Source organism: Amphiura filiformis, chromosome 9 (assembly GCF_039555335.1).
Source record: "Amphiura filiformis chromosome 9, Afil_fr2py, whole genome shotgun sequence".
NCBI lineage: Eukaryota > Metazoa > Echinodermata > Ophiuroidea > Amphilepidida > Amphiuridae > Amphiura > Amphiura filiformis.
The window spans coordinates 9,401,590-9,417,205 of NC_092636.1; the positions used below are offsets into that span (position 1 = coordinate 9,401,590).

The 15,616-nt window shown below is 38.6% G+C and overlaps 1 protein-coding gene and 1 long non-coding RNA gene across 2 annotated transcripts; both read right to left on the bottom strand.

Annotated features, from left to right (window-relative positions):
• Nucleotides 1-1,228: 1,228 nt before the first annotated feature.
• On the bottom strand, nucleotides 1,229-7,180 carry LOC140160603 (acetylcholine receptor subunit alpha-type unc-38-like). The gene is made up of 3 exons (XM_072183846.1): nucleotides 7,077-7,180; nucleotides 2,138-2,846; nucleotides 1,229-1,568 (listed from the first exon to the last, which is right to left on the bottom strand). The coding sequence occupies exons 2-3, from the start codon at nucleotides 2,747-2,749 to the stop codon at nucleotides 1,467-1,469; spliced, it is 714 nt and encodes a 237-aa protein (XP_072039947.1). The 5' UTR covers nucleotides 2,750-2,846; nucleotides 7,077-7,180; the 3' UTR covers nucleotides 1,229-1,466.
• Nucleotides 7,181-8,412: 1,232 nt separating this feature from the next.
• Nucleotides 8,413-15,350, bottom strand: LOC140160270 (uncharacterized). Its single transcript, XR_011859925.1, has 3 exons — nucleotides 15,263-15,350; nucleotides 10,117-10,259; nucleotides 8,413-8,456 (listed from the first exon to the last, which is right to left on the bottom strand). It is a non-coding gene; the product is annotated as an uncharacterized lncRNA (long non-coding RNA).
• Nucleotides 15,351-15,616: the final 266 nt, after the last annotated feature.

A 15,616-nucleotide genomic window follows, 5' to 3' on the forward strand; every position in this document is an offset into this window, starting at 1 on the left:
TATTAGTAGGCCTACTGATATTAAGTGAGAAAAATGTCGTACACATTACGCCATTTAGGGGTCCGTTTTTAGTGTCTTACGCCATTTAAGGGGTAAAATGTCTAATAGCTTACGCCAATAAGGGGTGAAATTTGCAACCCCTGAATACGCCATTTAGGGTTGAATTTTGTGAGGCTGTGACAAGCATGGGTACCACTTTAGTATTAGTATGGGAGTGAACACCCGGGGTTATCTTCTAAGAGATTTTGAAGTTCATTCAGATGCAGATATGATCGGAAGAAGAATAATGTTTTATATTGCTTTGGTTTTTCATTGCGATTTTTTAGACTAAAGAATCCAGACAGTTTTCCTTTGAGGAGAATGAAGACGGAAGCAATTCCTCCAGCTCTATGGATGACTTCATTGATGATGATGAGATACCAGCATCCGATGTATTATATGAGGTAAATATCGTGTGGCACTAAATTAAGTATAATTTTTTTATGAGTAAAACTGTTTTTTCCCCCGAAAAAAATAGAAGCCGCTGAACCACGTTCTCAACTGAGGCGAAAAATATAACTTGATCGAGCACTTGGGTTCTTGTCGTATTGATCAAGAGATGTAACGAACTGCATGATATTTACTGTCTAAAGTGTACACACACAAAAACGTATTGTAATATCATGAATATTGCTGGGGAAAAAGAATTCCGCAAACTGTAAGTTGAACATTGATCCAGTATCCTGTCGATTTCACACTACTTACTGATGGAACTGTAGTATGATAGGCGAATAAATGGGATCACATAATGGTGAGATCATGCGATGCGCCTATTCCAGTTCTTACAATGGCGGAAACTTGAGACGGAAATCCGTTCGAATACAGAGACGACGAAACTTTAGTCCATGAATGTCCTGATGCCTTACAATGGTCTCGAAATGGTTATTGAAAGCTATCAGAAAAATGGTGGTGGGAGAATGATTCCTGGACATCGGGTGGAAAAATGCATGGTATTTACGAGCTTTGGAAGACAAAGGTCCTTCAAGGTCTGGAGGACTCAGAAGTCCTTCAAGTTCTGGAGGACTCAGAAGAAAGAAAGGTCACGTGGCTATATAGCCCATGAAGCATTAGATGACCTTGAATCGCACCAAAAATATTGTCTTGTGTGTTCATTACGTGTTTAATTGCCACTTTGTCCGCCAGTCCGCCGACCCTTGCAAAACGTCAGCCATCTTTGCTGTTACAATCACCACTTTCGTGCAACCCTATTAACCGATTATACCAAAGACATCGGGATATTTTGTGGACTAAAGTTTCTTTGTCTCTGTATTCAACTGACGGATTCCCGTCTTTCCGCCATTGTCAAGGCGCACGATGTCACCACAAGTGACACCTTCCATCCCATTAATTAGCCTAATCTTAGAAAATGGTCAAAAACTACCACGACATTGTCGTCAGACAATAATATCGTATTACTGCGACCAGTCTTATCCACGCCGGCCCAATACAATAGCTAGTCCAATGATGAACACGATGGAGAAGACAGCAAAACCGACGACGTCCCAATGTCGCAGCCATTCTTTCCTGAACTGAATTTGAAAAAGAAACAAAAGTTTGTTTTAGTATACCGAATAAAAACATTGTGAGTTTATTGTGCTTAAAAAGTAACACGAGTATGTAAGATGTGTCCCTAAGATTCCTCTTCTTTTGCTGCGTGTACAATCAGTGAGAAAGTTCGCATATTGCAGCTATGTGTAAAGAAACTCCTAAAAATCAGTTAGGTACGATTTTGGCAAAAAGAGGGTTGCATAACGAAGTTGAATTTACAAATTGTGCCCGAGCAGACGACGCGCCGGGGGAGCACAATTTGCTTAATTCACTTGCAGAATGGGAGAAAGTTTAAGTGGTTTGTTTGTCTGCTTGCGCATTGTTCCGTGTCAAATTTAATGTGTAGAGAAGCGGTAATATACAAGATCCCTCTCAGTGTTTATTTGACAATATTTAAAAACAGCTGTAACGCATATCCAACGAGACAATTTTGTTCCATGCCCTTCACAGGTAATACTTCGGTTTATAATATCGAGATTCACTTTAATCACCAGCTAAAGATAATGCACTAAATATGCTACAAGAAATGCAAAGTAAACTGAATACATACGCCTTTAGGTACAAGTCGTTTCAGATCATTTAAACTTCCTTCGATCTGAGCCTGTTCACTCAAATCTGCTGGACCGGGTTCCTTCATTCGAGTATCAGTGATATTATAGGACACCACTGCAAATATCACCGCAAAGAAATCAATGAAAAGTGCAAATCCCAGATACTCTCCTAAAATGGTATCGCCACTTGCCGGCACGATGTCATGAAGGTAAATCAACTGAAGCAGGAGGGCGATGAAGATGAGTCCAGAAAGTGTGATCTTCTCATAGGAAGCAGGAGGCAGCAGAAATGTTGCTAAGATGAGGAATCCAGTGAGAACTGCTGGTAGGACAAGCTTGACACTGTATGCACTTGAGACACGCTTCATGTTGATGGTGTATGTTATGTCTACCCATTCGTATCCTGGACAACAAGCCAATTCTTGTGTGCCTCTAACACCTTTTGTGCTTATTAATTTAAAATCATTTGCATACTGGTACCATCTCAAATCTGCTGTATCATTAGTTGCTGATGGCATGATAGTCATATTGACGGTGGCGCCCAAATACAGCCAGGAACCAAATTTGAGGTTACATTGTTGTTTGTCGTATGGAAAGTAACGGAAATTCATGCGACACACGAATTTAATCTGATAGGACGGGACGTAACCCACCACACCATTACTGAATACAAGAGGGTTTGTGTCCACTGTTGAAGTTGCAACTCCACTAAAATAGAATAAGGAGAAACCCTGCTTTTTATTATCATCACATTAAATCAGATAATCGTGACACAGCTGGGTTCACAGTGTTGGACGTATGCCGGCGGAACTTGGTCGGCGTAAGTTGCCGGAGTAGCGGTAGGCGCTGCCAGGAGTAGCAGCAGTATGAACGATGGTCAGCGTATTAAAGTTCCGTCAGGCGTACGTCCGACGATTTACTAATGACAAAAGTCAGGAGTAGCGAGCTATAATGTATTCTTAGTCAGTGGGAGTGGTCTAGTTCGTATACACATTTCTGATTGGACAATCGCATGATTTCGGGTGCCGTCTATCAGGCCGTAGACGACCCCACGTCATCATGCGTCTTGATAATTCGTAACACGCGTGTAGAGGTGCGCGTATGTATCGCGCTGGATGCGTAGACTAGTGCGGAATACGCGAACGCGCTAGCAATACGCGCAACAGAATACGTGAAGTTGTAAAAAGTTTCGTTCATTTTATAATGAGGGGAGTTTTTATGACGGTAACTTAGTTTTTGCTTAAAAAATTTGTTTACAGTTATTAAAATAATATTTAACTGACTAAGAATGAGAATAAACGATAGTAATTTTTATTTTGCCTATCCTCTTATGATAGACGACAGGCAGGTCCAATATTTTTATCGTAGTGGATACCGGCTGCGCCGGCATCCACTACTCAAAATATTGACCTGCCTGTCGTCTATCACACGGTAGAGGATAGGCAAAATAAAAATTCCTATCGTTTATTCTCTAATTATCATACCACTAAGGGAAACATCAAAGAACACCGTTAACCGGATATATTTTCGTATCTAGTCAGTGAGTGCGTATTTTACGCTTTATATCTAGTCAGTGAGAGCGTATTTCGCAAGCCCGATACGCGTGTACGGCGATGTACGCGTATAAAGGCGATTCGCGTAAACCGGGCGCGTAAAATACACGCAACGGTAATACGCGGAACAGTCATCTATTTTTTGTAATGTTTTTCCTATTTAGCAGCAATTAAAATGTTTAAAAACGTAATTATTTCAATATTTAGAATGACTTAGTGGTATGATAAATTCGTTATTAGGTTCAGTGTCGGTATGATACGGGAAATTATCGTGCGCTCAGTGTCAAACTGGGTTCAGCCTTCGGCTTCACCCAGTATGATACTTCGCGCACGATAATTTCCCGTATCATACTCCGCTTCACCTAATCTATATAAATAAAAGGAAGGTTGCCCATCTTGTGCGCGAGTGTTCTCCGAATTGCCTAGACTTTCGGCTTTGATTTAGTGGTATATTGATCGGGTACATATTGCCATTTTTCCATCGGACATTCGTTTTTGCAAAAATTGATGGTAACTAAGAGAATAACATAAAAAACTGCTGTGTTGCTATGCAAAATCGCATGCAGTGGCATTGTGGGTAATAAGGACAGTGTGAATCGCGTAGTATAAATATTTACATTCAAAAACCATGTACGCAGAGCAACATTGCCCCATTTTCTGCCAACTGCGAGGTGGCCAAGAAATGATTCAGGCTATCTAGATGCGCAACAACGCATAATTTATTAATGATCGTACGAGCTTTTCGCCCCTACGCAGAGCTACGCGCCCCATTTTCCGCCACTGCATCGAGGTTGGCAGCCAAGAGATTAAGGCTACGACGCGTGAATCAGGAGACCCGAGGTGGAGGCAGTCAGTGTACAATTTCATTATTTATTCTAGGCCTATGAACACCCGAGTTGCATTATGTCACGTAAACATGGTAAACGGTAAGAAATATGGTTAAAACCGGGTGTTTTTTCCCCCGGGCTTTTTATTGTCGAAACTCAGTGGTAGCGCGTACCGTAACTAACTGGCAGTGCGTTGGCGTTTAATAGTGCGTTGGCGTACAAGGGATGTGAATCGCACGCACGGGGCGCATATGCATAGGCCAACTTTCCGTGCCTGAGAAAAATAATTCATGAGAAAAGGAAGCTAAAATAATGAGAACATAATTAAATGCAAATGGGAAATCACACGCTAAGCAGGAAATATGAAAACGGGGAACAAAATATGTAGAAAAAAAGCCAAAGCTAAAAGGACAAACGTAAGAAAGGGTAGATTTATAAAATAATAAATAATAATAAATAACATCAATAAATAAATAACATGGAAACGGAAAATAACAGCATATATTTATTGAAACAAAATAGATCTATGTAGAAGAAACTGAAAAGGTTACAGTAACTAAATGAAACGGGAGCAAAAACTAATCAGCAAACGTAAGAAAAAAAAGCTAAAATCAGATTAAAATCAATCAGGAAATATAAGAAAAAAAGAAGCTAAAATAATGACAACAGAATTAAATAAATAACATGGAAACGGGAAATCGCAAGCTAAGCAGCATAAAAAAGAAGCTAAAAGGGAAACGTAAGAAAGGACAGATTTGGAACATAATGGGAATTCGGTTAGGACTAAATAAATAAATAACATGGAAACGGAAAATCACTAACTAAATAGCAATTTTTTTAAATGGGAACAAACTAGGCCCATGTAGAAGAAACTGAAAGAACGAAAGAAGCTAAATGGAACTGCCAGAAGGGCAGGTTTAGAAAAATAAAATTTACTTTTTCAATGATTCTACTTTTCAGTAATTCCTCCTGTTTTAGTGATCGCTCCCATTTACTCATCTAGCGGGGACCCGCGCGAAGCGCGGGTATCCCATAGTTAGAGAATAAACGATAGGAATTTTTATTTTGCCTATCCTCTACCGTGTGATAGACGACAGGCAGGTCCAATATTTTGAGTAGTGGATGCCGGCGCAGCCGGTATCCACTACGACAAAAATATTGGACCTGCCTGTCGTCTATCATAGGTAGAGGATAGGCAAAATAAAAATTCCTATCGTTTATTCTCATTCTTAGTCAGTTAAATATTATTTTAATAACAGTAAACAATTTTTTTAAGCAAAAACTAAGTTACCGTCATAAAAACTCCCCTCATTATAAAATGAACGAAACTTGTTTACAACTTCACGTATTCTGTCGTGCGTATTGCTAGCGCGTTCGCGTATTCCGCACTAGTCTACGCATCCAGCGCGATACATACGCGCACCTCTACACGCGTGTTACACATTATCGAGATGCATGATGACGTGGGGTCGTCTACGGCCTGATAAACGGCACCCGAAATCATGCGATTGTCCAATCAGAAATGTGTCTACGAACTAGACCACTCCCACTGACTAAGAATAACTAATAATCTCCGCCAGGCGTATATTACAATTTGAACGCTGCTACACCATGCCCCGGTGTAAATTTGACCTTTTTTGGTCTTCGCCGGACTCATGGCTTTGTGAAAATATTTTTGTTATGTCCAAAACACACCAAAGGCCGCTTACAAATCTTTGGATCTTGTTTTGTCCTCGGTGTACTAATATCTCGCTTCAGACATGTCAGACGCTGCATGTGTATTAAATCATATAGGCCTTCTGTTGTTGAAGGTCTATGATTAAATCATCATACGTAAGTCATCTGGGTGGAAAACAGTCATGTTTTAACATTTGCTTGCTCTCGTCTGCCTTACCGCAACCAGTTGCAATTACCAACAGGTTATCATAGTTACCCAACTTAAACTAACGTAAACGTAACAACGTAAACTAACAACGTACTAGTATTAAAACGGCAAGCTTCATTTCACATTTATTTTCCCATTATTTTACCCCAGTCTCCAGACTGGTATGTTTGGGGAGCACGTGCGGCCGAGTGGATAAGGCGCCCGACTCATAATACATAGGTTGTGAGTTCGAGCCCCGCTCGTGCCAACGTGTTGTGTCCTTGGGCAAGGCACTTTATCCTCATTGCCTACTTGGGGGATGTGGTTGGGTTGGATTGGATTGGATGTTTGTATAGTTGTTTGTTTCAATGTTGCAATATTGGCGCTGATTAAGCTGCTGCCTGCAAATTGCATTGTCTGTTTAGGTGTGTTTAATGTACAATTCTAGCAATTTGACCTGCGGGTCACGATTAGAGTTTGAAATAAAAACCTTCCTTTTTTTTTTTATTATTGTTATATAAGTAATAGCTAGAGATTCCAGTTGGCATCCATACATCCCAAATGGAAGACATGACCTTCCCACACAGGGAGTGCAGATTTCAAATGGAGTCGCCCATTTAGGTAACCTTATTTGAAATTCACACTCATGTCTTCCATAGCGGTGTGTGGATTTCAACTGGAAAAGCCCGAATACCTGGTAATGAGTTCTATGTCCGGAATCCAAACCTTATCCTTCTTCAGCACAATTTCCACCGTGTTATTGTAGGATTTAGGATCCCATTTCAATCGGGAATCAGTCCAGAGCTATCAAACAAAAACATATTCCTCCTTGGTTGGTAAACATGGTAAAAGAGTTCGCTTATGAACTGAGTGTGCCCCTGACTGATATATTAAATAGTTCTTACTCAGAAGGTAAAGTTCCCAAACAGTGGAAACAAGCAATAGCCACCCCCACACACACACACACACTGTTGACAAACTGAGACCAGGTGGGATATGCAGCATAAAATTAATAAAAGCTAATAAACGCCAATTTGGCAATGCTAAAGTTGTCTCGACATCTCATTACTTTGTTAGCCATCTTTGTTTTCAGCATCTGCATCAAGGCGCAGAGGGAAGTCACAATGTTGGAACGGTGGTCCTAACGGATTTTCCCAAAGCGTTTGACTTGGTCGATGCATACCATCTTTGTTGATAAGATAATCTGTTTAGGAGTCCGTGGGTCCATCGTTCCATGGATTTGTGATTTCCTTCATGATAAACAGTAGTGTGTTCGCTTTAATGACACTCTTTCTGACTATGTTCCACTACATGGGGTGTCCAGATGTTTTCAGATTCTCATAAATGATGCTGCTCAAAATTCCACTTCTAGTTGTTGGAAATACGTGCTCTAACATTTGCAGAAAATGTAAATGGATCACAACCCTCCAGCTTCTTACAATCTGATCTTCATCAGTTTACTGAGTGGTCCAATGATTATTTGCTCAAATGAAATCCTTCCACCAAATGTCAGGCCCTCCAAGTTTGCTTCAGTAAAAACAAACCCCAGGCTGGCGACTTGAGAATCGGTACCGAACCATTGGATGCCAATATTCCTCGGCATTTTTTGAGAACAACCTCAATTGGGACATGAGGTCAATAACATGCTTTAAAAAGCAATAAGAGGTTGTTTATGCTAAGGTCCCTCAAGAGGTTTGGCTTTGATAGTGAAGAGCTGAGTGTCGTTTACAGTGGTTATGTAAGACCGATTCTTGAGTATGCCAATGTTGTGTGGCATTCTAGCATTTCATTTAAGCAATCCAAAGAACTTGAGTCTACCAAAAGAGAGCCTGTAGAACAATCCTGGGAGGAGATTACAGTTCATATCATGATGCGCTGCTTAGCTGTAAACTTGATTCCCTGTTTGATAGGAGGTGGATCACTGTCGTAGGTTTGCTGAAGGGCTGCCTAAAAATGAGCGAACATCCCTCCTACGAGACTTCAGAGGCATGGTCGCAATTTGCTTAACTCCCACAATTTTCCCAATTCCGTGCTTCAGCCATGCATGTATCAGTACCACCTCATTTGCTTCGTCCTATATGAAAATTGCCAGGAAAAGGATACACACACAACGTTAATACTATCTTCTCTGGTTAATATACATTATTCTCAATTAATTGCTAAACCAATATAATAACGAGAATATTAATTATGACAACTATTTAGATGACGATAAAAACTACTATAAAAATTAATAATGATGACAAAACGACATGTTATTGCTGAGCGAGTTGGCGCAGCTGTAGTTCCCTCGCCTTGCACCACTGAGGTCCCGGGTTCAAGCCCCAGCCGTGCCCAAGGACTGTATGTTCACTTGCATAGTCTGTTCTCAAATAATCCGTCCTTATATAACCCATGGAGTGCCCTAGGCGGGCAATTCGCCAAACGCGAAAAAGGGCGCTTTTATTTGCGGCAACGCATATCAATTTCTAAGCGCTCTTTAAGCAAAGTCATTGTCAATTAAATTTACAACCGTATGACAAAACAGGCGAAAAGTAACTTTTTGCAGAAGATTAGTAATTTAAAGAGAATTGGTCATTGCTCATTGCAATTAATCTAGTGAATGGACAATATAGGTGTGCTCTTTCATTTGATGACATAAAATTGGCAAAATATTGTAAGGATCAACCGGGGTTTTGACTTTTAAAACCTATATCTTGGTCAAAAATTGTGCGTGAACAGGCCGTTTTCAACAGATTTACCACATTCGCCTTGCTATGTCTATAAACATTAGATTGCGTCATCTGTTGACGTAATGAAAAAAAAGTGTTTCTAGCTGCAAGTGTTAGCTTTCGTTCGATATAAAAACTTTTCTGATTGTATGAAGGGAACTATCGGGGTTTTGACAAAACCAATCACAGATGCCGTATTTTCCACTAGTCACCAGCTAGAAGCTCACACGGCTCTTACGATGCTATGCACCCAACCGTGTAGTGTAAACACACTCTGTGTAGAGGCAATGCATTGCTAGACTCACTGTGCTTGGATAAATTTGTGTACTCAGGTGTATCGAGGTGGAAACTGTGCATTGATGCCTTTACAAGAGTATCGTTCGTTTTGCAGCCCATTTCAACAAGTTACCACAGACCTAGTGACAAACTATAATGAGCTGTGACATCATACGTCATGGTTCATACTATCGAGTGAGTTTGATATTTTTATGAATGGACTGTAAGCTACTGTAATATTAATGGTAGCACACAGCTTTCTGTATATGTCAGCGCTGAACGCATGGTACCATGTATTGTTAATGGCATTATCGGGCCTTAAATCACTACGAAACAGTCTTGGTTGAAATTACGTCAGGTATGTGTGTCGGTTTTTTAAGTTTTTTAATTTCTTTGCATGTAATATGAAGATAACTTATTCAAGTCAATATTAATTGCGATATTTTGGCTTAAATACATTTGTTTAGCAAGATACGGCTTTCGAAAGGAGTGGATACGTGAATTTAGCCTATACCGATGAGTGTCTGATTTTTAAGCAGTCAATTCACTACACACGCTGAATGGGAGATGTCATCGAACTTTTTCTAATGCAAACCTTCGATATGTCGCCCTCGGTAGGCGCTATATTGCAAAGGGCGCAGACGGACGGTTTATTCGTCATTATGCAAAGTTTGCGACGATATTAGGGATTCTATAATTGTCGTCAGAATTAATTTATCTAGCAACTGGGAAACAAATACAACTTACGATAAAATCGAAGGAAATTAAAACCAATCGGAATTGAACTTGCACTGGTCCATCTGCATTAGGTGGTATCATCTTGTGATAATTACTGGTTAGATTATTGTAAAGTTCGGTATTCCATTCTGGCCGTGATTTGTAAATCATTTCTGAAAGAAAAATTAATATTGTTTTCAATGTTATGACCTACACTATAAGAATTGTGTCTTAGCAGAAGAACTGATGCTATATTATAATTAGCTCAGTGATGTCTCATTAGGCTAATTCAGTGAAATATGAGGTCATGATTTCATTATTCATTATTTTGAAAAATTTCATTATTGTCAATAATGTCAAAACTTTCATTTATATGGCTATTACCTATATTGTTGATGAAACACCATCTCAAAGCAGGTATTAATGCTTAGATCATCATTACAGACATTTTGCAACAGATTGAGAAAACATTTGAATTTGTTTTTATTAAAATGAAAAGAAATGTGCAATTTTTGTAATCACTAGAAACATGATGAGGTAATCCTTAAATTTCCATTATTTACTACATCCTCTACCCTACAACTAAGAAAAACTGCTGAATATAACTGCTGATTATGATCAACATGGGATGTCAAACATTTTGAGAGTTTCAATTTTGATTATTTCCATCTCAATTTTCAGGTAATTGACTTTTTTATGAAAATAATAAAAGTTTTGGTCAAATTGAAAACGTTACGAGGGCGGGTGACGGGAAAGTAATCATTTCAATTCATTAGCCTTATATAAGAAACATTATTATAAGGATACAATATACAAAATAGAAATAAGCATATTAGTCGGGCTGCAAACTATTGTTTTTTAGGTTAATTCTGGGGTGTAAAATCACCTCTGTGTAATTCGAAATTTCAAAGATCAAAGTTTATACAGTGGTCATGAAGTCCAGCCGTGACCTTGAAATAACCTCTAACGAGCTTGAAATGACCTTGGACAAAATTCTCTTTTTTGAAGAATGCATGCACTAAGTTTCATAAAATCCATCTAATAACAAAATTTGACTTTGTATAACTTGCGGTGACCTTGAAATGACCTCCGTCATATCTTGAATCATATCAACATCCCATTTACCATGTTTACTTATTTTCGTTCAAATTGGACAAACTTTAGAAGTTTATCACTTTTGATCCCAAAACAAACCTCATAAGTCGTGTTCACACAGTCGGACTTAAATCACTTATTACCGGTCTTAAATTACGCCGGTAATAGTATCGGATATAAGTGGCAGTGTGAATTAGCGTCGGATATAACTATATCCGACGTAATGTGCTTTAAATCCGACAATTTGTTCACACAGTCGGACTTAAATTACGTCGGTATTAGTATCGGATATAAGTGGCAGTGTGAATGAGCGTCGGATATAAAAAACATTACTATATCCGACGTAATGTGCTTTAAATCCGAAAATTTAAGGCTGAAGATGACCAGGGTTAAGAGCAGTTAAGACCGATCGAAACGTTACGTCTGGTAATAGTAATTACGTGTGGACATGCAGCACTATTGGGCTGTCGGATATAACTGTGAGTATATCACTCGCGCAAAATTTTAAGCAGAGTCATAGGCGTAGATCCCGGGGGGCTGGGGGGCAGTAAAAAAAAACCCCAATATTTTGCCAGGGGATGGTCCATACAATCACCCCCCAATGTTGACGCCTGATAATGGGTTTCTGACCAAATTAACCTCATATTTGCCCATTTTTTGCCCCAAAAGTGCAAATTTCCGCGCGCTTCAATTTATTCTACTTTTACACCATTATTTCATCAGTTTAGCTTCATCAAAATAGCAAAATTTTTCGCGCGCTTCGCGCACAATTGAACCAAAAACTTATTCTTTCGCCAAAAGGTACTGGATTGACTATACTTGAAAAAAAATTTCCAACTCCATCCCCCCCCCCCCCCAATGTCAAAAAGAAAAAAAAAGCTTTGGGAGAAGATAGCCACGCTATTACATGACAAAGGGGATTTCCCATACGGTCGGGGAGCAGATACATGTATCTTAGCTTATGCATGAGCTAAGATAAAGGCACTGAAAACTCTCCATCGCACCCTCCATGATCGGGTGAAAAGTTCAGGCGCAGGAGCAACTGACCATCCTTATTGGGATGACCTACACGAGTTTCTAGGGGGGGTAGCAAATGTAAACCCTCCAGAGGGCTCAGTGGGGGGGGGGGGCAGTATGGCCCTGGAAGTAGATGGAGATGACATTTATTAAGCCATAAGCATGATAACAGAAAGGCATGTAATTGGATTTTATATGATGATTAGGGGGTCCATACGGAAAGAAAAATAGGGGGTGTCATAAAATATTTTTGATGACCAAAATGTAGGGAGTCACAACACAACATGACTACAGATAGTGTGTTTATTTTATTCAAAAAGACTGATGCCTGTTTGGGGGTGCAAACGGTGGGGGGGGTCATAAAATCTTTGCTGCCGAAATAGGGGAAGTCGCAATTTTATTGAAGCCGACTTTTTGTAAATTTGGGACCCCCCAAGAAAAAAATAGCATGATGATGGGAGTCATTTTTTTTGTTGTCATTTTTCAAAGATGTCCACCAGGGCCTACATGTATAAAATGCGATATAGAGCTAAGTCTACTGTAAAATGGGACTACTTTGTCAAACTATACAAATAATAATAATAACAATAATAATAATAATGAAGAGGGGCGTTTATTGAAAGTGAATTTTCAGTGAAAAAAATTAAAATCAGGTTAAATTTTCTGATGATTCTCATGTAGAAATGAGGGATTTATGACCGGTAATAGGCTTATCGGACATAACACGTCGGACATACGCTGGCGAAGTTACGTAATTTATCGGATTAATTACCATAGCAATAGGTGAAAACATTTTGAACATAATTGAATACAATACTGGTCATTTCAAAGATAATAATCTTACAGGTGCAAGCAATCGGCATGATTCACCTATTGCTATGGTAGTTAATCCGATTATTACGTAACTTCGCCAGCGTATAGCGCTATAACCGACAAATGTGGACGCGCTAAGGGATTAGCGGAAATATTTAATTCGATCGGACATAAGCCTAGATAAAATATTACCGGTAATAAGTGCATGTGTGAACACAGCTTCAGTCCTTCATGTTTAAAGGGGCGGGGTAACCAATTCCCTTTGAATATGGACCGATAAAGATGAAATAAACAAACAAAAGACAGCGCCCGAGCACCGATACATCAAAACCAAAGATTACTTTCAGGCAAGTTACTTTTAGGTGCAGCCTGTCCTGCGGATTAGCAACCTTTGACATCAAATCTATTATAAAGCCACCTTCCCTAGAGTTCCTTGCTACTACTACTCACAGTGACTTAAGGGATCAGGAATGAGCGTTTTGAGCGTTTCGACAGTATTTTTGTGGGACATGAGAGCACATCAGACATATCGAATTGCATTCTGAATACGAAGAATGTCTTTCTGATATCAAATAATTTTCATTTTTGAAATTCACGATATAATACAAATTTTATGACAAATTATTAAAATTTGATATTTTCACATTTTTGATATATAACAGTCCTCGAAGTAAATTTGGTAAATTTAATGATATATTCTTAAAGTGTATGTAGCTGGGAGGAAAAGCCGACAATCGATTGAAAATTTTGACCTTTCATATTGATGATATGGAATTTTTCCCAAAAGACCTAATTTTTTTTGGTGTTTTGGGGAAAAAATCCATATCTTCAATACGAAAGGTCAAAATTTTCAATTGATCGTCGACTTTTCATCCCACCTACATACACTTTAAGTATAAATCATCAGATTTATAAAGTTTATTTCGAGTACTATTAAATATCAAAAATATCAATTTTTAATGATCTGCCATAAAATGTGTATTACATTGCGAATTTCAAAAAATCAAAATTATTTGATATCAGAAGGATATTCTTCGTATTCAGAATGCAATTCGATATGTCTGATGTGTTCCAATATCCCACAATAAATACAGTTCAAACGTTCATACCCCAGCCCTTAAGGGTATACGGTCGTATTGTTGGTCGAAGCAGCCAAAATAAAATCGATTTTCATTATCTGAATCAATATATTATTGAAAAATAACACTTTGGTGTTTTGAAAAGGTTCATTCTACAAATCATATACTTTGAAAACTTGCTTAATTTATTGTTGTTAATGAGTTATGTACGTTTTACAAAAGTGTAGTTTCAGCCCTCTTTACAACATAACTCTAGAACCACAGGACCTACAAAAGTATATCTGTGATATTTGAATTCTTCTACACGCTCGCTATGAATTGAGCAATGCAATTTTTGCTAAAGCTCACTACCATTCGCAAGATGCTGTGAACTACATTTTTTTTGCTGCTTCGACCAACAATACATCGTATACCCTTAATCTAAAACACAGTGAATCCATGAACTTCAGACAACCGCGCGTGGGGCGTATAGTTGAAAAAAAAGTTTACACATCACCTGTAGGCCTAGGTATTATCCCAACAAACATTAAACGGTTATATAAACTATTATAAATTTAGGGCTATACAACGTTTTAATAACATTCAGAAAACATATATAATGATGTATGCTTACGTAGCGGTAAGCGTAGAAGTATAATTTTGCTTTCTATTCAGAAAACATGTTTGAAAACTTGGTGTAAAAACATTCTAACATAATGTTCAAATATTTTCCAAAAATATTTTACAATAACATTTTGACAACATTTTTTAAAGGTTGTTTAATATATAAAACGTTTTAAAATTATTTAGCAAAAGGTAACGCTAATGTTTGCTTGGATTGACTGGTAAAGTGGATTGATTTCCACTTTACCAGTTTTGAATAATTTGAGAGAGACTGGTTTAAAAAAAAGTACTAAACTTTGTCTTGGAATTGAATGTGAATTCCTTTTATGACGATCACGTACATTATTTGGACACCTAGCACCTGATGTTTGGTTATATCTTCGGTAGGGAGAGGCACACTCTAAAGTGTAGTGGATTCTATATTTTTTAAAAGCCATAATCTGCCAATTGTCCTAATCCAGTCGACTCCATGACCATGTCTTGGGGACCATGTATTTTAATCATTCTTAATGTCAATAATGTATCTTAAAAGACTATTTTACAATAAAACCTGGAATAAAATGACTCACCATCAACATCATCTGCCATCGCGTTTAACATCCAGCACACAAGAACCACAGCCCTGTAAAGATTCCCCATCATGAGCCAGTAGCCTTATGCCAATCTCCTTTACTTTGCCCATTAGTACTACTAGGTTAAGCGTAATTTACATGGAGACTCTATTGCTGGAAATTTATTTCCAGCAAGGGAAAGTCCCCGTGTATATTGGTAATTTTGCCAGGCAATGCTCCTGGACCTCTGACCTTTCATAGTTTCCTCAAAATAGAGCCGGGGCTATTTTTTCAGGACAGTATACACTCTCCAGAGAGTTTTCTCTGGTATGTTGATGACATATGCACACTTTTGTTATGTATTTACCTGGT

What these genes read in the sequence shown, in the direction of transcription:
- LOC140160603 (XM_072183846.1), bottom strand. Translation starts at nt 2,749, where the DNA reads ATGAATTTCCGTTACTTTCCATACGACAAACAACAATGTAACCTCAAA. An exon ending in AACGACTTGTACCTAAAGGC is followed by an intron (nt 1,569 to 2,137) that starts GTATGTATTCAG and finishes TTTCAAATTCAG; the next exon opens with TTCAGGAAAGAATGGCTGCG.